Below are 24,279 nucleotides of genomic sequence, written 5' to 3'. Positions count from 1 at the left end.
CCTCTCAAAAGAGCAATGCTCAGGGCCAATGTCTTGGGGGTCCCAGGGCAGCCCTGTGGGCTCAGCCCACAGCTCCTCTTTTCTCACAAGGAGAGACTCAAGTGAAATGTTTGCAGAACCCCTGTCAACCAACTTTTTTCTTCCCCCATCTATTAAATACAGCCTTGAGAGGAAACACATGAGCATGAGATCCTCTTCAATCAGCTCTCTGATGGCTGATGTGGACAGCTCTGTGTGCACTAGCAGGACTCTGGGCTCTCCTGGGTGCAGTATGGAAAAACCAGCTGTGCTCCTGGGGCCAGAGGGAACGCCACAAAGTTCAGTGAGTGTAAGATCCTGCACTTGGGTCAGGGCACTCACCAGTACAATGATGATGGGATTTAGAGCAGCCCTGGGGAGAAGGGCTGGGAGATACTGGTGGATGAAAAATTAGACGTGAGCTGGTGAAATGTGCTTGCAGCCCAAAAAGCCAGCCATGGTGCACTGAAGCCCCTGATTCCATGCACAGACTGAAACACTGTCTTTTATTTTTCCAGCTTTGCTCTTGTTTCACTGACCAGGCACTTGAATCTCATCTAGTGGGTGCCAATGAGCTGAAGCAAAGTCCTGCACCTGGCAATCAACCTGTGCTGGTTGCACTGTTACACATTCCATCAGAGGCACAGACATACAGTGACAGAAATGTCCCTCCTGACTGAAGAACAGGCAGCAAATGATGAGGGTTCAGGTGCTGCCTGCTGAGGGACAAGCAGGACCCAAAGAAGACTCTCCCTGTCACAAAATGTGGAACAAGCAAGAGAAAATACAACTACAGAAATTTTTTGTGTAGTATTTTCTGCTTTTCCAAATCAAACTGCTGGTATTCACAGAAGCTGCCACAGGAACTTGTGTTCACAGCTACTTCCCTGACTGCAAGCTGGGATGCTTGTCTGGCTACAAAGTAAGACCTTGCATAATTTCATCCAATTTTTGGTTTAGTATTCCCAAACTGTCAGGATCCCAGAGCTTAGCTCTGCCTCTCCACATCAAACACTCCCTGTTGTGGAAGGCTGCCTGCCTTCCCTTTGTGCCAGCTGCCCTGCTGCTTCTCCTGGAGCTGCCTGGATCCTGCCAACCCTCTGGCTGCACAAGCTGCCTGCTCAGCCTGGTAAACTCCTGTAAAAGAGGCTCACATGGAGTCTTTCACCTTTTAGGAGCAGACAAAGAAGATTTCTCATTGGTTGCTCCATCCATAGCCAGAGAACCTGAATCCCAGCTCAGAGTAGGGAATTCCAAAAGGATTTCCTTACTTTTCACCTTGAAATGCTGGAACAAAGAGCTTTGGTTTATATAGTTTGCTGCAGATTTCCTGAGAGAGTTTTAGTCTTTACCAATGTCCCACGAGCTCTTACACCTCAGGGGATGGTGCAGCAGTGACCTGGATCTTTCACAATTATTTGAGAACAGATCTGATAAACAGATTGGGGGATCAGGCAGATCCAAACATCCTGATGAAATTCCTTTTTTCCCTTCCTGTGCTTCTCTGGTGCCATACTTTGCTATATTTAAAATATTAAGATTCTACTTAATAATATTGGAACAAGTAATTAATAGGACAAGACAGAAAACATTATGGAAGCCTCCCAGCTCACCCTGTGTACCCCTGAGGAACATGACTTGGAGCATCCCTAGGCAGTGAGGGACCAAGGAGAGGAGAAGGCTGCTTTCATCTCTGAAGCAAACACCACTTATGCTGAAGGGGAAAAAGGGGAGTTCACTCCAACCAGAGCAATGCCAATGAAACCTTTCCCAAACAGAGCATGCAAGGAGCCCTGGGAGCCCTGCCTGGCTGCAGGATGATGAGATTTTGAACAAAGAGTGCAGTCAAGCTGACATCTGGGTGCTGATTAAATAAGTTTTTATATTGTTTATGTATTTACATTTACACCCTGGGATGTGTCCAGAGCTGAAGGGAGGTGAGAGGCTTGCACAGCTCTGAGCATGTTGCTCATTAGCATCTGCTAAAACACTGTTTTGTCCACAGACCTTTCCTCACACCAGCTGACAGCCCTGCCACCTTTATCTCAGCAAAGCTGGAAATTTCCAGCCAAGCTGAGGCTCCACACACAGTAGGAGCTTGTACTGTGTGAACATGGACAATGCCTGCTGGCCCAAAATGGCTCTGTGTTCAAAATGATCAGAAAAAGCAGACCATGGGAAAAGGAAGGATTATTGTGCTGAGTTTAGAGAATGTGATTTAAAGCCAGAGGAGTGACCTGGCAAAATTACAGAGGCAGACTCTCTAGAAGCAAGAATTAAATATTCAGACACAGTTTTGGGTTTTACCTACAACACTGACCTCTCTCTAAATGTTTTCCAGTAAAACCCCACAAGATTCTGCACAGGCTGCTATGCCTGATAATCCCCAAAGACCACCTGCAGCCCTTAGGTCTCTATTTTCCTCCTTCCCTTGAGCAGAGGTACTGGATTTGTGCTGAAGTAATGGAAAACAGGTGAGGGCTCCATGTCTGTCCCCCTACACTGTGGCAGTTTCAACAACAGAGCAATTACAGGAGCAGGGATAATCCAACCCTGCAGAGGAGACACAGGAGGAAGGAGAAGCAGCAGTCAGATTTCAACATTCATCTTCTCCAAAACTCCTGTTGAAAAGGGACCAAAGTCTTGCTCAGAAGTGCCCAGACACCTGGATCTCCTGGCTAAACACCCTTCAGTAAAAGTGGAGAACCAAGAAACCTAACCTAAATCAATTTTCTCCTCCTTAGCACGAGTTTGAAATGACAAAGGGGGAAAAACAAGGTAAAACCCAAAGTCTGCTACAAGTGAAGCAAGTTTGGGGTGCCCACCTCTCTGAAGAGTGCGCCATAAAACTGAACAATGTACGGGCAGTCACTGCTTCTCATCACTACATCAAGGTCCATCAGAAGCTGCTTCTGCTCCTTCTCATCCACTGTCGACCGAATTCTCTGAAAGAGGAAGAGTGGCAGAGACTTCATCACTTCCATGCCATTACTGCATCCTCAGCCCTGCTGGTGGAGACAAGTGACCAGAAGCCCAAACCCAAACATGCTCAAAAACACTCTGGAGAATCAAGCAGTGCTCTCAAATAAGAAATGTAACTGAACACTTCTAAAGCTGTTTAATCAGGCTATAAAGCCCTCAGTCCTCACAGAAGTATCAACACTTTCACATGAAATGTCAGGAAGAAATTAAAGAGCTGAAATTTTATTGAAAACTACAGCAAAATACCAAATCCAGGCTTTCATTTCAAAACAAATTCCCACACAGTTCTTAGCCATTGGAAGGGGCTTGAAGACTGGTTTGAAATTAAACCAAGGAACATAATGTTTAAAATTTCTAAGAAGCCAAAAAAGCTCCTTCCACAGGCTCCACCACAGCTGGGGAGAAGGGACTGCCACATAACCCAGGGAACACATTTCTCTGGTAATGTTAATGATGGGCAGCAGTCCTGTAAGTTCTCATAAAACTAACAATCCTTTACCTAGTACTGGCTGAGGGAACATCAACACTGTATAAAAGATAGTTTATATAGACACATACCCCATGTGTATATAGAGATATATATGTATACACACACTATACTTCATATATACACTATATATTATGGAAAGTTTCATTTGGGCTTGAAAGAACAATGCACATTTGAAAACAGAAAACTGTCCATTTTCAAACATGAAACTGGTTAAATGAAGGATGGAAATGACCATACAGTTTTTCATGTGATTTTACAGATATATTTAACATCTTGCACTAATTAATACATTCTCTGAATCACAAGTGAGGAAATCGTGATCTTGAAGCTGTGACTCATGTTGAAAAACCATTAAAAAAACCAAGAAAAAATATCTGGCAAGAAGTCCAAAGCAACAGAGGTAGCCAGGACCATCCTCAGGAACAAAAACTACACGGCTACCCAAGAAAGAAAAATTATTCAAGCCTGTGGAAAAAATCTGCAAGATACTAGCACCCATTTCACCAATACTATGGCCCTGTGGGCAACTGCTGGTGGCATCAGGACCACACACATCAGCCAGCCCAGGCCAGGTGAATGAAGGCACTTTCAAGGCTGGCCATTCATATAGCACCACAATGCACCATAATGTACTTTAGGACTTATTTTGTGATCCATACAAAACAAGGACAGTATCAACACTGTAATGTTCCTTACCTGTAGTGTATCCTGGTATTTTGGTATTTAACCACTTGTTCTTAATGTTCTAGCACCTCTAGTTTGGTCTAGACCAGTAAATAATATGTTTATATTGCCCTTTTCCCACCCTGTGAATTCTAGAGTTCTTGGGGACCTGTCAGGAGACTTTCCAGCACCCACAGTCCATAATATCCATGATGTGCTGAGCACGTGGGGTTCTGTGCCACCAACAGAGCAAGAAGCAGCTCAACGGGCCAGAAATGGAACTAAAACACTTCACCTCCAGGTCACTGGTTCAGGTCTGTGTCACAAGCTCAGACAGCCACCGGCTGATTCCTGCTCTTGTGCCCTCTCCGTACAAAGCTCTGCAATTCCCCGAGGGGCTGAAGGCCGAGCAGAGTGAATGCCTCCCTCCAAGTGTGAAATGGAAACTGCTCTCACCTCCACAGGTGATGGATGCCAAAGCCACCACGGTGAGACCTATGACCAATAGCTCAGCCTCTCACTGAGACATGACCCACACTGAAAAGATCACCTCTGGTGAGGAACCAGAAGGAACTTTTCTCCATATGGTAACATGTGTTCTCCTCCTGTGCCCACTCCATGTCTGTCTCCAAAAAGCCTCTTTCCTGGTCCTCTGAGAGTTGTCCCAGCCCTGCTCTGCACTCCCCTTGCACCTGCACAATCCTGTCCAGCCAACCCCACAGCATCCTCCTCAAAGTCAACCTCTTCTCCTCAAAGCACTCCTCCCACCTCTGACATTCCTCCTGTGCTACTACTTCTCCAGCACTGGAAACCATGTGAAATACACACTGTGTGGTGGAGGTGATTCTAATGGCACTCCAGAATAACACTGAACCCAAACACTCCTCAAAACACGAGCTCCCAGCAAGAAGGGGCTGGCAGAGCACCCAGAGCACAGACAGGGGTTCAGCTACGGGCCAGAGGACAGCTTGAGAAGCCAGCGTGGACACTACAACAAATACTGCTGCAGGGAGTGAAAGGAATGCTGTGATACAAGACTGGGAGGTCTCACACAACACTGCTGGAAAAAGTCAAGAGAAAGGGAGAACTCTGAGGAGCAGCATGCAGCACAGCACACAGACAGGGCCAGCCCAGGCTGCACAAGGTGGCTCTGCTCAGCTGCAGCCCAGTACTCCCAGTTCAGCAGCAGAACAGGGAAGAGAGGAGAGCCAACAGCAGTCAGTAGCCAAACAGCACCTGAGCCATGATACAGCCTCTTTCCTAAGCCCAAGGCATGGTGCAAAGCACTGCAGCAGCTCACACAGACACACTCCCCAAGAACTTGGGACAAGGCAGGGAAGGAAGACACAAGGTGAGGCAGCTGCTTGAAGGCAGCAGTTCAGACAGGGATGCTGACTGCACTTCAGGCCTTACAGATCTCAGCCCAGCCACCTTCCTGGGAGCCACTGACAAGTCACTGCTAAGTGACCCCACAGCCAAACAAGCCACAGACAGAAAAAGGGGGATTTTAGTAGAAGCTTATGGAGTCTTCTTCTTAACAATTCCTTGTTGGCCTTCAATTTAAACTGTATCAAATCCTCTTAGGAGAAATTCTCCAGCCCTTTTTATTCAAACACAGGTTAGGACAAAGCCTTCTAACACCAGGAAGAAGAGCTCTGAAGCCATGCTCTGAGCAGCATCAACAGCAAAAGCAGTCTGTGCTGTGGATTGTGCCACCCTGAAACCTAAAACCAGGCAGATTCCAGAAACTTGATCCAAAACAGAAGAGACATCATCCAGCCCAATATGCACACAGAAAGGTTCAGGTGCAGCATGAAGTGACTGGTTGAAAAAAAAATCAAAAAAAAAAGGAAAGGAAAAAAAAAAAAAAGCTGTAAACACTAAACTGAAACTCAACTCCTTGAGCTGTGAGACAATCCAGAACTGCCCTGAGAATGGGGCTCACCTGTGTCCTCAGCTGAAAGCTCAGCACAGCAGTGCCTGGCAGTGCCATGGGAGAAGTGGGCATTCCATGGGATGGCAGGGATCTGGGACAACAAACCAGTAGCAAAGAGAGGGTTTGCCCAGTCACTGCTGAAGATGGGAATATCTATCTCCCCATCTGAAACACATTTAATGCTGACTGAAGCAGATCACAACTAGCTTCCCACCTCCTGTGATGAGGCTCTAACTCTCTCACCATTCCTTTCCAGCTCTTACTCATCCACTCCCTCCCCAGCTGCCCTACCAACAGGACTGGGAACACTGGTTTCCCCAGCTCTCAGCAAGCAGACCTAAACAAATGACTGAGACAGAAAATTCTGAAGGTGTCACTTAATTGTGTGAAGAATTACAATGAGGGTTTGGCAATAAAACCCCAAGACTTCTCCTTGGAAGTCATAGGGACATGGAAAGGAAGAGAAATTTTGCCTCTGGACGGAGCTAAATATACTAATGTATCATTCTGATGGTCTTTATGGGCTATCAGGCACCTAGGAAAGGATGGAGGGACCACGGAGGTATAAATAAATGTTACATTTCTGCTCTCAGGAGCATTTGATACATAGCAACCTCCTTAAGCTGTGAGACTACCATCGAGAAACCTGAAAAAGTCAGACAGGAACTTCTGGTTTGAAGCTGTGGATGAGAGAACAAGCCCTGACTACCAAAATGATGTACAGAAGACACTGTGCTCAGAACAAGAAACAGCTCCAGGGCTTACTGGTCTCCCCAGGAACAACAGGGATCTTTTATGGGCCCATGGGTTTGACACTTCCAATTACCCAACTGATCTTGAAAATGCTTCTGATTTCATTAGGAAAAGTTTAGAGAAGAAGTAAAGCACATCAAAAATATTGTTAAACTGAAGAGAAAACACTGACTGTAGAGGACACTGTAAGTGTCCACTGCAAGTGGAGGCTGGACTAGGCAATGCTGCAGTGGGACTAAGTCACCCAGGCTGAGGATATCAGAAGACACAGAAAATTCTGGCCTACAGGTGAAAATCACTTTTTTTTGAGGTGGAGGAAAATTGAACACTGTGGACAAAACCACCCTTTCCCCCAGCTGGTTTACTCTCCCAGCTGTAACCATCCCTGATAGAAAAATAATTCAATTAAAAAGAAGTGCAAGATGCTTCCATGGGGCAGTGATAAGAAGCCTGAAGGCCAAGCAAAGCACAAACCACTCCATTCGTCTCTTGGTGATGTATTTCTCAGCCAGCTGAACTGGTTGAAACAAAACTGGGAGAATCTGCTGCTGGTGAACCCCAGATGATGTCTGAGGTGTTCCCTGCTGCAGGGCAGAAGAGGTGAGGAGCAGGTGAAGATCTCCCTGAGCCTGAGGCTCAGACATCACTGCCAGGAACACCACTGCTGTGTTTAGGCTCCTGACTTGTACAAGAGCCACTCAACACATCAAAGGCTGACTGTTTTAAATATGTTCTTATTTATTTTATGAACTTTTCAAACAAGCAGCTTTCCCAGCTTTCCAGAGGCACTGTGAAGCACCCTGGCTAATAGAACCCACACCCTGTACAGCATTTAAGTGCAAAGCAGAGCATCCTGCTCTAACTGGAAGAATGCTCCTCAGTTTTCACTACAGTTTGGGCTATTTTTTTTAAATTCATATTCCAGGGATCTGGATTCCTTTTGTGTGAACTATCACCAGGGCCAGAAGGAAACCTCAGGCCAGAAATTACAACCCCCAGCAGCTGGGTGAGTTTCCCAAGAAAACATTTCCTCCAAGTAAATGGGGCTTCTCTATGTGCCTCTAGTTTGTGGTACCCTCACAGAACAAGAGGCACAGTCCCTGGAGCAGATGGGACAACACCACACTGGAGGGCAAATACAAAAAGGGCTGGAGAATTGCATCTACTGTGGAGCCTCTCAGACAAAAGCAGGACAGCATTGGAGCAGATCCTGAGGAGGAACCAGGGCTCTCTGCGCAGTGGGAAGCCCAGGACAATGGTCACAAGTCACTTATGGACTGCCACAGAGAGGGAAAAACCAGACTAACACAAAAACAAGAAACCAGAAGCAAAAATCAAAGGATAGTGGGTAGAACTGGAAGCCTGACCAGGCATGATCACAAAGAGCTGGTGCAGCAGACACACACCAGCCAGGAAAAGAGATTTCTCCCAGGAAGAGAGACCTGACAAGGTGAGGATTCAACATATAAATTTGCCTTGCATTTATTGGTTTGCATAGCAAGATCTGGCACTGGACAAAATTGGGCTGTTCTCTTTCCCACCTGGAAAAGTCTTGACCTCATATGCCAAAAAAATCCTTAAGAAAATGAAAAGTGTATTTTCAGTGACAGGAAGACTGTGATGGCAGTTGACCCAGAGTAAAAAGGTGCAACTCCAGGAAGATCTGAAAGGAAACGACCTAAAGAATGAAAGGATTGGTTTTTATTCAGAAATAAAAATTTGGATGATTAGGAAAACATAATGCAATATTTTCTAGGGGCAAACATGAGAAATTTGATTGTAAATCCTCTTGATTTGGATCCCTCTTTCCTTCATCCTCTCCCCTCCTCCTGAGAGCTCTCCCTGCAGCTCTCTCTGCAGAAAGCATAAGGGGTGCACAAACAACTGCAGGTGGCAGCAACAGGAGGACCAGGTCCCTGCTCCTGCAGCCCACTCCAGCCTCCAGCCTGCTCCCAAAGAGGGACAGAATGTCTTTTTGTCACTGAAACCAGTATTCACAGAGAATGACCAAGGCTAAAGGAGAGGGAGGAGCAGGACAGGGCACAAGAGCTCATCATCCCAGCCATGCTCCACCTGCCAAAGCTTTGCTGCAGTCCTTTTAGCCAGAGACACAATGAGGCTCATTTCAGGATCATTTTCCTCCTCTTCTACTGATTCTGGAGCACAGATGGAAAGCCTGACTCACCCAGGGCCTGGCAGCCCTGCCCATTCCAGGAGACTCATTAAAGGATTGCATCTGCCAGGACAGAAATTACAACCATCAGCATGGGCTGATAGTCCAAAATGAGTTACAAGGGAAATGAAAGAAAACAGTGTCTCCACCTGCAGATCTCAAGTTATTTTGGTGACATTTCAGCCCTCAGGAATTGTTTTCCTTCAGTGGTAAGAAAAACTAGATATCCAGCTAAAAAAGGCTGTGCTAGGGGCACAGGAGCCCATGTGCCCTGCAACACTGAACGTTCCCAAGCAGGGGAAAGCTTGGGAAGCTTCAAGGAACTGTTCCTTGGGCAAAGGCAGGACAGGCTACAAAAAGCAAGAGAAAGGAGCTGGGAACAGGGTTTGAAGATATGTCCTGGCAGCCATACCCTTTGAGGGGAGCAGGATGAGTGACCAGAGGTGCCCAGCTGGCCTGGCACAGCAGGAGCTGCCTTCAGCCAGAGGAAGACTCCAGCAAGGGGAAACGAGCAATGTTTTAAGCTGCACACTTGCAAAACAAGGAGGATTTGAATCTCCCTGTGGTAGAATGGGGTGAGAAGCCTGGTCATGGTAGCAGCAAGCAGGACACAGCCCTTCCAGAAGTGGGGTAGGAATTTCCTGACCGCACTGGGAATTTGCAGCCAACAGTAGTGGAAATGTGGGGAGTGGTGGAGAAGGATGGAGAAGTAGCTGGGACAGGCCCCTGTACCAATTCTCTCTGCATCTAGTGAGCAGTACAGAAGAGCTAACTTTTGTCTTGCAGCTTCCATAAAGCTGTTTCCTTGTGCTGAACGTCCTTCCAAGGATGCCTGGCCTGCTGCACTGGTGCTGCTCTTGGGGAAGCACAGGAACAACAGCAGCTCAAGCAAATAACCAGACACTGGCTCCACTGTAAGGGATCCTGTCACCTGCCCCAGCATGGTGCCACACCTCAGAGCTGCAGGTGCCACAGAGATCATAGCCAAGACCTCACTAAACTGACACATTTTCATAAAGCACAATTTTCCTTCTCAACCTTCTCTTAGAGAAGAGCTTTATGCTGAAGGAGAACACAGGACTGAAGGCAACAGTTCCACAGTGAAGAGACCACAAAGCTCGAGAGAAGAAGAGAGCAGGAGGGGAACAGTCCCCTCCTGGACTGTTAAGACATGGACAGATTAAGACAGAGAAGGAGCAGAAGATTAATGCACAGCCAGAGCTGCCCCAAAAGCATCAGGAGGCTGAGAAAGGAAAATCTGAGGAGTGTGGGATGAGCTAGTCACTAGGCCAAGCTTAGCCTCATCCTGAAACTTCATCTCAAAGAACTGCACCATCCAGTCTGGGGAATTGCTGCTGCCTTGGAGGCCTCACTGACTGTTCCACTCACAGGTCTTCCTTTGCTCAATTTTGTGTTTTCTCCCCACTGGGACAAACAGAACAGTTGCTTACCACTACTGTTTTAGAAATTATGTTGTTGCCCAAACCCTCCAACCTTTCTTTCCCAGCCATGTCCACCCAAAAGAAATAGGGCCAGAGAAAAGGAGGTGGCACCAGCCCAGCCCACAGCTTTAGCTTTACTCACTATAAACAAAGCGGATTTACTTGTTTAAAAGCGAGCCCCCAAGCCCAGAACTCCCGAGGCTCAGAGCACATCTCATCCCTCAGGAAAGCCAGCTCAACACGCTGCACTGTGCCATCTGCTCCAAGGACACAGAGGTGGTGCCTTCTGCCTCCCACATGGCTGTACCTGCACCACGGGCCCTCAACAGTGACAAGGCTCACCCAGGGTGCTGAAAAGCCCTTGTGCAAACAGTGTGGGACAAGAGAAGCCCTGTGCCATCAGACACCTTCTCCATGACACAAGGTAATCCAGCAAAGTCCTTCTCCACACGGCTGTAGCCACTGCAGAGCTCCAGGAAACAGCCACTCAGCTCTGGGGATGTGCCCCTTTCACACCCTCAGCAAAACTACAGCTACCCAGGTCACACACCCGGAGTCTGAGAAGATGGAGCTGTCCAGGAATCATTTCACTACACCAATGTTTTTCTACCTGTCACCTGCAAACTACACCCGTGAGTTCTGCCAAAGGCAACTGAAAGAAACCAGCCTTTAGCTACAGGCAACCTCTAGCTCCACTGGAGACTTTCAGGCATTCAAACCCAGCTTGAAACAGCACTGCATGGTGATCAAAACCACTCAAGAGACCTAGCCAGTGATCCCAGCACTGTGAGGAAGTCAGTATTTACTGGAGAAGATCAAAGGATGAGGGTTACTCCAGTAACCTGACACACCAGAGACAGGTAGGAATTACATTCAGAGCAGCTGGGGCTGAGATACGTCTGCTTGGCATGCGAGACCAGCAGGGGCAAATGTCTCCAGATTCCAGAGAATATTCTGAAGAAGGCAGAGAGTTGGAAAAGACAGCAACACAGACTCCTATGCAGCTCACTTCTGCTTTCTCCTGGGAGCCATAAGAGCATTTGCAGTTGATATCATCGACAGAGTTAAAGAAAGATGTCATCAGCAACCTGCAGTGAGCAAAGGAAAGGACCAGAGAGACAGAGAACAGCTGCTGCCCACCTCCATGGACAAGCAGCTCCTCAAAGATGCCCAGTGAGCAGCACTGCTCTGGCAAGACAGGCAATTACTGCCCAGCTGGGAGAGGAGGCTGTTCCTGGTTCTAAAGTGAGTTTTCGGGTAGCATAAAGTAGAAAATGGACAGTCAAGAAACCTGCTAGACTTTCCACCTCCAGGACAGTCTGACATGGTGAGCACAAAGCAGACACTCCATCACACAGCAGCAAGAGCACAACATTCCCTAGAGGACATCCACTCCATTCCAGCTCCTCCTGGTGAGGCCACACCACGGCACATGCTGACATAAACAGCTAATTTTAAGCCATTACCTTATTTCACAAAAGACACCAAGAAGCTACAAGATGTCAAGCTGTGCCTACCACCAGCCTAGGCTGTACCTGAACCAGTGACCCAGAGGTGAAAGGCCCGTGCCCCATCATCAGTCTCCAGAGACGTGTGATCCCCTCAGAACAGCAGGCTCCTGATAGACATTTTGAAAAGGGCACAGCAATTATGAGAACTTCACAAATCACCTGAAAACATGCCCATTATACACTGTATTTTCAGCAAACAGCAGCCTTTACACCAGAAATAAATAGAACAGAGCAGTAGATGGGTGCTAGATGGAAGAAACTTAATTCTCCATCACACTGCATCCCAAAGGACTAAAGTACAAATGTAAGGATGGGCATCACCTACTTTAACTGCCATAATTTGCCCACTTGGTTTGTGGACCATTTTGTTGACAGAACCATAAGCGCCTCGTCCAATTTCTCCAAGGTCTTTCAAGTCCTCTGCTGTAAAATCCCAATGTTGCTCAGGGGAAATCTTCAATTTTCCTGATGATTCAATGCTGTGTGTTCTCAGTCTCTCTCTGTCAAAAATATTGGGAAGCAATTTTTCCACATTTTAAATAGTCTTTAAATGTCTCTTTTCAGCACTTGATTAAACATTAGAAGAGAGGGGTTCACAAAGCTACAGAAACAATCTGACTCCACGAAGGATTTTGGTTGGGGTGGGGGTGGAGGGGTGAGGGAAAATGTTAAATCAAAAATGACATACATTTGCCCACAGCTTCAATTAAGGATAAGTTTCTCCAGCTGCAGCATAAAATTCAATATGTCTCATAGAGTCACTCTAAGCACTCATTTACACAGTTCTTTCTACTTTGCACAAAATTCATCAGGGTGTGAGCAGGATCTGGTAACATGCAGCACCAAGAGCCTGTAGAGCACTCCCAGCCCCATTTCCCCAAAGCTCCTGCTGCTCTACACCACCACATCCCAGCACCTGCCTCCCCTCCAGCTGGAATTCTATCAATACAGGCAAAGCTCTTCTGGGTGAACCAGTGAGACTTTAGGAAAAGTTTGCCTTTATAAAAAAGAAAATAACCCAAAAACTCCAAAATCCAATACATTTCGATAATCATTTAATTTATCCAAAACCAAATAAAGCGCCAATAATTTATAAAAACCAAAACAAGTTCGTTGTGACATATGAAAACAAAATCTGCCTGTTCAGGTGTGTCTTCACCAAGCACCTAAATTAACTTTCTCAGGCAAACCCTGTCCCTACTGAAGCCACCAGGATTTGCCCAGCTAAGGAGCAGATGAATGTCCAAAATTTGTGAACACAGGAGTTCAAAGGTGCCCCCCAATGGCTCATTCACATGCAGCAATGCTACCATTGAATTAGCAGGAAATGCACAAGTATTTGCAACACTTTTCATCTTAAAATGCCATGCAAAATTTCAGGTTTTCATTAGTTCATTAGCTGATTCACACTTTTTGAGTCATAAAGTAAGCCAAAAGCTCATATTTTCCAGTTTCAAGATGCATTAAGAGCAATGCAGACAGTTCCCACTGCAGGGCACACTCATCTCACACATTTTGAAGCACACAAGTCCTTGTGACCCCCCCTGTCATAGGAGAGATCTATCAAACCCAGTGGATATTTGATCCAGCCCCCACTTTCCTGGTCAGGGTCTGGCCCAAGGAGCAGAACACACATGGAGGATTCCACCAAACACATGGAGCTTACTGAGTTTATCAGCCGAGGAATAAACAGGTCACGGCTGATTCCACGCTGATAAATCCCACACTGGTCACCAGCAGCTGCAAACACCACCCAGCTGGGGACCCAACCATGACAGGGTTTTATTGGGATCCCAGGTTTTCAGAGGGCAAAAGGCCAATTGACTGGAGCAGCTACAGTTCAAATGGCTTCCTCTGCTGCACTTTGGGTTAGCAGCTGCATGTCCTGAACCCTCGACCTGTCTGATGAAAGTATTTGGGAGCAGCTCCTCTCCCCACTGCTGGGCCGTGTCTGCCACGGTGTTTCCTGCTCTCTAACCTGCCCAGCTCAAGATTTTGATCTGCTGTTCCCTACAGTGTCTACACTGCACTTAGAAATGATTTGGGAAAGCACCTGCTAGTGCTACAACACAGCACGGGTGGGATGGATGCCATCTCAGAGCTTCTGTGCATAACAAACCCTGCATTCCGTGGGGTTCTCCCAGGAAACTGCTTACTAAAAAGCAAGGAATGAAAAAAAGCAGCAAAATGACAAAAAAGAAAAGAACAGAGGAAAAAAGAAATGGAAAAAGAAATTAGAGGAAACCTGATCTCCACATGTGCCAAGTGTCTCAGTGACAGCTTCTGCTGGGAGCTCCTGAACTGGTTTTTGTCTATCAGCTCCACCATCCTGTTTTGTCAGTGCCATAAAAATAATTCTTGTTGAGGGAGGAAGGGAGGTGAGAAGCACCATGCCAAGGAAGCACAGACAAATGGGCATTTCCTGCCTCACCTCCTGCCAGCTGGTGGGCATGAAGAAGCATGACCTTTGAGAGGTAAATCCTCTTCAAAAAAGCAGAGGAAAAACAGCAGAGAGGTGAAATACTGAGTTTTCACAGACTGAGCTCCCTTTTCAGCCCTTGCTTGAAAATAACATTTCCTAGCAAAGTTCTCATGGAGTTAAAAAATTTAAACATTGAGGCAATTTATTCAAATAAGCAATTAAACCCTTCTCCTCTCTTCCCTCTGTTTTTCAGAGTAGGAAACTTTGCTTTTCTGACCTTACACCAGAAGATAAAGGGAATTAGAATTCATTATTTCCCTGTCACACAAGCAGCCTGTGTGTCCCCAGCTGTGGTGTGAAAGCAGATCTGGGTCATTGTTCCACAGCTGCAGGATGCAGCCTCGAGCTGCTGGGAAGAAGGTGGGAGCTGGGGAACATCCCCTCCTCCCCAGGGCTGCACCCAGGGCTCTGCTGCTCTCCAGGGCTTTGGATCCAGACAGGCCATGACCATCCACCCCCAAAGCCTCCCCTCCTGGGGCTTGGCTTCATTTCCATTATGTATTTATGATGCCATCTGCCTTGTCTCGCAAGCACAGCTCCTGCTTAGCTCTTCTCAAATACCCAGGGAAATGGTCAAATCACCAAATTACCAGTTCAACAGAGTGACAGATACTTGAACAGAGGTTCTGCTCATTTAGCTGATTTGCCATATGCAAACAGGGCAGTTTTCCTTTAAGCAGCATGGCCCACCTCAAGGGTCATAACTGGAATGTAATAATTACTTTTAATGTCAAAAAACTACACTTATAAGAAATTTTTCAGTGTAAATCAAAATCCCAAAGGATTACCATGCAAAAAATGCAAATCTAGAACACAGACTCTCTGCATTTATATAAATTGGAAAATTTTGAGTGAGGCAATAAAAACTAATTGGCCAGTGCAGGACATCTATCTGTATGTTTGTACTGCTGCAGATGTATGAGGACATAAATCCATAGGGTGGACATGCCTCCAAATGCAAAAAAGCCTGCCTAAACCCTGCACTACATCCTGGTGCTCGGGATACTACAGCAGCCTGCTTCAGAGAATAGCAGGACAACCACACAGCCCAGGCTCTAGTGAAGGTAAAAAGTAGTTAGTGCTCTGGGATTAGTGCACATCAGAGTCTGCACAGAAATCAGCAGACACACGCCTTCTCCTACCAGTTTGTTTTTAAACTGCGAAGTCTAACCTTCTCTAAGGCTGGGAATGTTGAGCAAAATTGGACATATATTCTCCAAATGCCCAGGATGTGTAAAATGGACTTGTGGGGCTTCATATATGATTTTAAAAAGTAATATAAATAGCTGAAGTGTGCTAGATACTCTTCAAACAGTTAAAAGTAACATTTCCAAAAGTCACCTTAGAATGACTACAACTCCTGACAACTCATCCAGGGCTTCAGCTTCCAACTCCTCATTTTGCTTTTGAAAATCTTTGAAAAGCCACGAAAAAAGGGGCCGAGGAGGTGGCTGCGATCCTTGCACTTGAAAGGCACCAATGTGTCAGCCTCACTGCAGATGGTTACTATGCTTGTCACAGCAGTTATTCCAGGGATTAGGAGCACCAAGCAAGACAACAACTCCTCCAAACAGTTGTTCTTTGTCAGAGCTGTGTCCAGCTTGGCAGGAGGCGGGCGGGCGCTGGCGCCAGGCACCGCCGGGCTGGGCACGGCCACGAGGCTGCTCGCCACAAACTGCACAGCTGGACACACGTGGGAAGGTCTGCGATGGCCACAGCACCCCAAAATCTCCTATGGAGACCCACAGACACCTTGGGAAGCTCCCAGACAGGCTGTGAAAGTTTCCCGAGCCCTGCTGTTAATAACCAGCTGCAGGGAGGCCACAACTTTTAAAAACAAGCATTTCCTTGGCACGAAAAAGAAGGACTGCTGAAAGAAGCAGAGAAAAGGTGGTGGGGTTTTTTAAGCAAAATTGAAAGTCAACAGACATGAAGCAAGGCCAAAAAGATGTAGGTAGCTGCCTATCTCCTCTGTTTCACTTTGCTGAGAGCTCTGCAGGACTCAAAGGAGCCCAAAAGCTGACATATTCGATGGTACAGCTGACGTGAATAAAATCTGCAGAAGCAGAAAGATCCAAGCAAACCAGCTGTGCTTCCCAAGCCTGCCTGGTGCTGGACTCTGCTCTGAAGTCTCTCACTAAAGCTCCTATTTTCACTAGGGTTAATGAGAATATATTCTATTTCTCCACATGCTTGGTAAAAAGGCTGACATTAAAAAAACTGATTTGTGGTCCCTCAGCCAAAGTTAAAATGTAAATCCAAACAAAGAAACTTCCAGGCGAACTGCAGGGTTCAAATGACACTGTGAAACTTCAGAGCACAAACACAGTTTAGGACTGTGGCTGTTCTAGCAAGACTCTCAGACAGCCTGGAGAGATTTTGGAGAACTTTGTTTCTTCTATCTCAGAGTCTGTGTCATTTCTAAAACCACTTTCAGACCCTGCAGGCCAATGCTAAAACCATATCAACCCTAGTTTGAATTTCACTAGCAAAGGTCTCCAAAAGAAATGTTCCTTCTTTTTGCTAGGCAGGGTGGAAATGTTGGTGCTGTCACAAAGTTTTTGGATTCTCAGAAGAACAAATTATTGCTTTTCATAAACAAACAGCATCCTTGCAAGAGGGGCAGAACTAATTTGGGTTTGCTCTGACCCATGTAAGCTGTCCTGAGGTTTCATTATATTCAGGAACAGATTCCTAGACATGAAGAAGAGATACAGAAAATCTGGCAAAGGAAGGAAATAGTTTTTTACCTGTGGCCTATCCAGATTAAAGCAAAGCACATTTGCTCCCTTTCCTTGTGACTACGAGGTTGAAATTATCCGTAGCACTGCTCTGGCTTTTTAAGCTCCTCCAAAATGTTAAGATAAAGATAACAACAAAAAGTGGAAGATGGCACAGCCCTTCCAGGGTTCCCAAGTCTCAGCCCAGCACGTGCTCAGAGTCTCTCTGGCTTCAATGGGGCTTGGCTGAGGCTTTTAAAATGTCAATATTTTGTATTAAGCTCCACTGGTAAAGTACTGAGTTATAAAGGATTTTGATTAACCCTGCCCTTACATGAAGGAAACCTGTCCAGCCATAATGGTGAAGACTGAGCTGAATTTAACTGAGCACATTGATATCAAATTCATTTTGATTCAGCCATGAGCCAGACTGCAGCACATTCACTGAACCCACCATTGCTGGGATTTCAAAGCTTAAACTGGATTCAAGAACTTCAGGATAATACTGGAAAACTCTGAGCTAATTAATTTAAATAACCCTTCTGAGAATGCTAATTCTTTTTATTTCCTCTCCTGGGTCATGGGCAGCTCCCTGAGAGAGAACAGCAAACAGAGACAAGAGCACAGCCATAAGAATCAACAGAATAACCTCAGTACAGACCATAAACAGTTTGCAAAATCATTATTACACAGCAATCACCCAATGGAATGACACTATTTCGGAGACAAATTCATTACTTTCAGAGATGCCATTTTTGGGGGATGGAGAAGATTTGACAATGGCTAACAGACAGGAAAGCTTACTGTAGCCTGCTGGAAAGTTTCTGGATGAGGTCCGCTTCTCTCCTTTTGAAACTGAACGGGACAATGTGATTACTACCCGGGGTTGCTTGTGTGTCACTTCAGCCAGGAAAAGTTGTGGAAATGACAGGAAAACATGGTGCTGTTATCACATGACACAATTAACGTACAACACAATACTCAGCTAGTCACACTGCCCACTGAGCACTCAGCAGCACAAATCACAGCCAGGTCTTTTTCTTCCAATTTCCACCTAAGCTACCTCCCCTCCTTGGGGGCAAAGCAGCACCCGATGATCTGAATGTGTTTTAACATATTAAGTCATAAGCAATTTGTTTTCTTACAGCAATGAGAATTATTATTTTCAACTGTATTATTACTACAATTAGAAACATGCATTATTCACTTATTAGCCAAATACCTGTATGTTAGTGACATGCTACTTCCCTCGAGGCACATTGACCATCCCTGCTCTGCTTTTCTTGTGCTAAGACAAATCTTACCAACAACTTTTTTTCCCTTAAAAAAAATTAAAATCGAGCTTCCATCCTGAATCCACCAATCTAGGACTGGTGGTCTTGCCATTCATCAGATCCCCTCTCCTAAATAATTCTGAAGGAATTGAACAACTACATCCTTACTTATTCCCTCCAGAGCCCTACAACTGACAAGAGTTAATCACCACTCTGCACTACGAGACTTCCCTAGGAACAAAAGTTGTATTCTGGATTTCAGAGTCCCTCTTTCTCAACATAAGGACCTGTTATCTTGGAGCAGTTGGGGGAGCTTGGGTGAGATGGGCTTCTGCTAAGCACTGTGTGGAGAACAAGCCCTGGATCCTTGCACCACTGACACTGCAGCCATGGACACATGGCCAGCAAAGGAACCAGGGGCTCTGCTCAGCTCCTGGTGGGAACCACCTGAGAGGGGCAGATAATGAGCACTGCTAATTCAACTATAAGAAATGGTTTAGTTTCATACTCTAAAGAAGTGATTTTTCTAATTTAAACTGCTGTAGGACAAACAATTACAACCCATATGTGGAAATGTCCAACTTCTCTTTTGGAATTTAGAAAAAATACAACCGAACAATATCTCACAAACTTTGGGCAGCATCACAGCCTGAAATAACCTGAAATTCACTGCCAAGAATGCACCTGATCATGTATTTCTTTCTGTGGCAGACAAGGACAGATGAGAGACACAGAAAGCACCTGACTGCAAGACGGAGACTGCTTATTCAGAGATGCAGCTACTTCAGTGTGGTGACCAAAAGAGCTTGTAACAAGACCAAGGAGACCAAATTTGACTTTTATTTAAAACGTCCCTTTTCTAAACCAAAAGATTTGTGCAGACCAGGTGAAGATTCCCAGGCTCCAGTAGCGTGGTGAGATTTTCCATGCTGGGCTCCTCCGTGATGGCTGCTGGGGCACGCTGCTCTCACTGAGCCTTCAGAGCCAAGAGCTGGTTTGCTGTAAGCTCTGCAAAGATGCTAACAGAAAACTAAGGGTGCTGTAAGGAGCTAAGCCAGTGCTCCTAGACAACCACATTTCCCCTTTTCAGTGGTGTGAAACACCCGCCTACAATATCAGAGAGAAAAGAACAGAAGCTGTGTTATAGCTAAGCCCCTGTGCTCCTCAGAGAGGACAACCACCTTCACACTGCTGGAGCAAGAGATACTAGAAACAATCAATTCCAACTGATCCACACTTGTCTCTGCAGAGGCACCACTTATGCCAGGCATGAAGGACCACTTGGATTTATTCCAAGCTCATCTTAGGAAAGGAAGGAATTAACAGAGGCTCAACAAAGAAGATTGTTCAGCGTTGCCATAATCCACTGGAAACTGGCTTGGCCATTGAGATTTAGGTTGGATATTGGGAAAAAGTTCTTCTCCCAGAGGGTGGAGGGGCACTGAAAAGGCTCCCCAGGGAATGATCACAGCCCCAAGGCTGCCAGAGCTCAAGGAACGTTTGGACAACACTCCCAAGCAGAGGGCAGGATTTTTGCAGGATACAGGGCCAGTAGACTTAATGATCCTTTTGGGTCCTTTCCAACTCAGTTTATTCTATGATTTTATTATCTGCTCTCTTTTTACTGAAGTTTCCCAAAATGGAAAGGTGTTTGTGGTATGAGGCAAGAACATCCACCTGATATCAAGGATGTCTGTAGTTTTCACAGACACAATACACAGCAAACCCAGATAATTTAAGTTCCTTTCAGGAGCTTGTTCCCCAAACAAGCAGAACAGCAAAACCAGTTCAGTCCCCCAGGTCCAACCCCACCTCCATCACATCCATCCTGTCCACCACAAGATACTTTCCATGATCACTCTGTTCAACAGCTGATTTTCCTGTGTGCATCCTGTCTGTTCAAACCCAAGCTCCTCCATGGCACACGCTGGAAGTCACTCATTTGTGCAAAGAATGAGGACAGAAGTTGCCAACCAAGACCCGTGGGGTCAATGCAGTCTTTGAATGTGAAGACTCTTCTCTCTATTCTCCATTCCTCAGTGTGTACAGAAGGCAAAAGCAATGACTGATTCCTTCAGTTTGAACCCACAAAGCAGAGGAGTTGACTCACTTTTCCACAGCCAGGGGAAAAAAGACATTTTACTACGAGGTGGTGATTAAAGTCTGAAGAGATAAAGGATGTGCCCATCCTGCTCTGATGAAATGTGGGATCCCAAGTACAGAGTAGCAATGAGCAGAGTTTATTCTGAGAGCTGGTTTATAGGGGCATCCTGCAGGAACATGGTTTTCCATTTGGAGTCAAAGGATTGAAGTCCAATCAGGTACAAACTGTGGTGGTCCATGCCTGACCCTCTCAGATTGACAGTGACACTGGCAGCCCCTCAGGGTCAGAGCCCAGCTCCACCAGCTGCTCAACACAGCAGAGACACACAGGCACCAAGCTCAGCCCAATGCATAAGCCATGTTCTACTTTGCTACTTGTAAATAATTATTGAACAAGATATTTATTTAAAAAACGGCTGGAGACCAAACCTGTGTGTACACACAAATATATTTACACACATGTATTCAGAGAGGTTACAGATAACGCTCTGCTTGATCCCATTTTCCTCTCCAAACATCAGCACCTCCTGCATAGGAAGCCAGCATGTATGCAGCTGTCCTTGAGGGGTGGATGCAGCACCTCAAAATACAGGGAAGAAGGGGGGAAAATTTTGCTTCTGGTAACACAACAGCATGAAGGGGAGAGCTGATACCACCTCTGAAACTCCTGCTTCCCTGCTCTGAAATAAGCCACTGGGATGAAGGGGAGGCTACACAGCTCACCAAAAGCCAAGCATGAGAAGGAAAGTCTATAGGAAACTCCTACCCAAGGGAGACAGCCCCAGCTTTGCTCTTCTGTCCAGACACTATGTCCCAGCAGGCCAGACTGATGGAGATTTCATGTTCAATGAAGCCAAGTTCAGTTTGAAAATTAACATTTCCTGCTCATTGCTCTACCTTTCTCATTCCCACTGACCCAGAATACTTCATCCCACTCCACACCACTCAACTCAGCAGAAAAAAATCTGGTAGTCAACTCAAAACCACTACTCTTGAGTGACTTGAGCCCAGACACCATCTTAGTGTCCCTGGAAAAGTGAGGACAACATTTAAAAATACTTTTACAGGTAACTCAGCCCTGCCACTACCCCATCCCACCTTCTTTTGCTCAACGTGCCATGGAAAACAGCCCTGAGGAGGCAGCCCAAGCATCAGCCATTGCACCTTGAATTAGGAACTGCAGGATGTTCATGCCCCGGTGTGTGAGACATCTGTGTCCCAGCTCAGTGGCCAAGGATGGCTGTGCTGCCATGAGGGCCCACAGGGACAGGCACAGAAGCCTCCAAGCTCTCCCACCTTGGATAACCCAAAACCTCTGCCACCATGGCTCCTCTGCCACTCCAGTACCCAGCTGCTGTGCCTGTCTGGGCAGGACAGGCCAGGTCTCAGTGCTTTGGAAGGTGACTTGCCACCATCACCATCCTCTCACCCATCACTGCTCTTCCCACCTTGGAGGGGACAGGCCAACGCCCAGCCCTGGGTGGGGGTCCTGTTATGCATCACACCAAGAGGGTGGAGGCTGCAAGGTCCAAATTCTGCCCCCAAATGAGCAGCTCTGACCATGGCTGTGTGCTCCCAACCACGCCCAGATGGGACAGGTAACACAGAGCTACCTGTGGATCACAGACCAGAGATCCTTGATGAACTCTCTGCCTAACCTCTGCCTCTTCCAAAAGACAGCACGTCCCAGCTTCCCATCCACAGGAGGGAGAATGCAGAGATTTGTGCAATAATTTATAATTGCACAGCTCAATCACTCAGCACCCGTGAAGCACTTGGAACCCATGGGAGTCAGGTCATTCCATAACATCAGGCTGGATTTGATTTAGACACCCAAGGGTGGCTCACCAGTTTCCAGAAGTTCTGAGGAGCCCAGGTCCCTGCAGTGTGGCAGGAAGGCAGATGCTCAGCACCCTTGAAAAATTCATGTGAATTGGCTTAATGGAGATACACATGGTGCAAATTTTGGTTCCAGACACAGAAGGACTAAAGTCAGAAGCAGAGTGCTGGGATATCAAACCTTTACAGAAAGAAGAGAACAGTTCTACCAGGACAATGAAGCTCCAAGGGATGTGGAAGCTGCTAGAGAAGTTTAATTTGGAAGCTGCAAACAGCAAAAAGCTCCTTTGCAGAGAGGATATACACTTAAGAAATACTAAAAACTTAGAAAGTTAAAAAAAAAAAAAAAAAGAATAAAACAGACCTTAAAGCAGCACATTCAGTGAAAATCTCACACTGACTCTGGCAGCACCTTCTCTGAAGCAGTGACCTACTCAAAGCCAGAGATACTTGAGTGTGTTACAGACCACATAACCTCTGTCATGCAGAGATCACTGGCCAAATGAACTCGTAAACTCTTGGAAGGAAGAGGAAGGTTAGATACAAAGCAAAATTCATCAATTTGCAAAAAATGCTCCTGAAAAAAATTACAGAAGAAACATTGTTCCAGCACTGAACCGACAGTGATGTTTGTATGAGAAGTGAAAGCCTGGTTACCACGGGCTCCCTCAGACACTGAGATGTCTCTGCTGAGGCCTTGGAGGTTGCATTTTACTTGTGCTGACTTGAAAATACAACTGATTACATCCAGATTCTGCAACTTTCAGGAAACGAGACAGAATCAATCACAGAAAAAAATTCAAATTCTTGATACCTTTGACTCTGAATTCTGCCTCCAAGGCTTCCAGGCAGCACTCCTGCCACAGGAAGGTATCACACAGCAGAAAGGTAACAGAAATCAGTAATAATAAAGATGTGAAGTGACAATTACAGAAATGAGGAAGAGACAGAAATATTTACAGGAAAATTCACAGCAGTAGTAGGAAGCATGCCAGTTAAGGATATTCCCTTTTGGGGTTTAGGTTTTGGGGTTTTTTTCAAAAATGGTAGGAACTCTCACAGGTTACTTCCTAAAAAACTCCACCAGCTGCAGGCTATGCAGCCACAGAGCATGACCCCCACATGCCAGAAGGGTATGGGAAAGCCTAAGAGGAGATTAAAAGAGAAACAGACACCTCAGAGAGGCTTTGGAACAGCCAGAAAAAACCCTTCCAGGAATAACAGTCCCTGAACTATATAGCAAAAAAGGAAGCAGTACAGTATGATGGAGCAATTGGACCTCCATTGGCTTTTGAAGACTCCAGTAGAACATCCAACACACTCTTGGGGCAGCTCTCTGGAAAGTGTGTGATTCTCCCAGGTGTCACAAGGAGAAGCTCCACGCAGGGCAGCTCTGGAAAGCTTAAATCCCAATAAATCCATGAAGACACTCACAAGCTATAGGGAGACTGTGGAGTTCAACTGGACACCAGACACTTCAAACATCAAATTTGTACAGTAAGAGAGATTAGCTCAATTTGTCACTTCCAGGTGAAGCTGCAGTGCTCTGGTAATCAGGTTCTCAAGAGGTGGCAGCTCTGAGAGTCAAGAGACTTCCCAGCCAGCAGACAGAACACTCAAGAAGCAGCATGCTGTCAACCAAGTGCCAAACAACACTCTCTGTGCTCACCCATTTCCTAGCAGGTCGATCTAAATCCTCCAAGTCAACATCCAGGTATCACTGCACAAGAATACAAAGCTTTCCAGAAAACCAAAAATCCCATCTACAGCCAAATGGTTTCCATCTTGGTTTCAAGAGCAATGGGCAGCACAGCCCAGTCAGAAATCCTGCCATGGACAGCCACAGTCACACCTCACCACATCACCCCTGTTAGTGTGATCTGAATTTCCTTT

General features: G+C 46.1%; 1 protein-coding gene across 1 annotated transcript in view; it reads right to left on the bottom strand.

Annotated features, from left to right (window-relative positions):
* The window catches only part of MAP2K4 (mitogen-activated protein kinase kinase 4), a 62,414-nt gene that overhangs the window by 12,687 nt on the left and 25,448 nt on the right, over nt 1–24,279 (bottom strand). Inside the window, exons 3-4 of the mRNA XM_041465909.1 lie at nt 12,294–12,468; nt 2,844–2,963 (exon numbers count right to left, since the gene is read on the bottom strand). Coding sequence (XP_041321843.1) covers nt 2,844–2,963; nt 12,294–12,468 — 295 coding nt within the window. The remainder of the gene's footprint in view (nt 1–2,843; nt 2,964–12,293; nt 12,469–24,279) is intronic.

Source organism: Pyrgilauda ruficollis, unplaced genomic scaffold, assembly GCF_017590135.1.
Source record: "Pyrgilauda ruficollis isolate IOZ18807 unplaced genomic scaffold, ASM1759013v1 scaffold194, whole genome shotgun sequence".
NCBI lineage: Eukaryota > Metazoa > Chordata > Aves > Passeriformes > Passeridae > Pyrgilauda > Pyrgilauda ruficollis.
The sequence above is the reverse complement of the archived record's forward strand: the minus strand, read 5'-3'. Positions and strand labels throughout refer to the sequence as shown.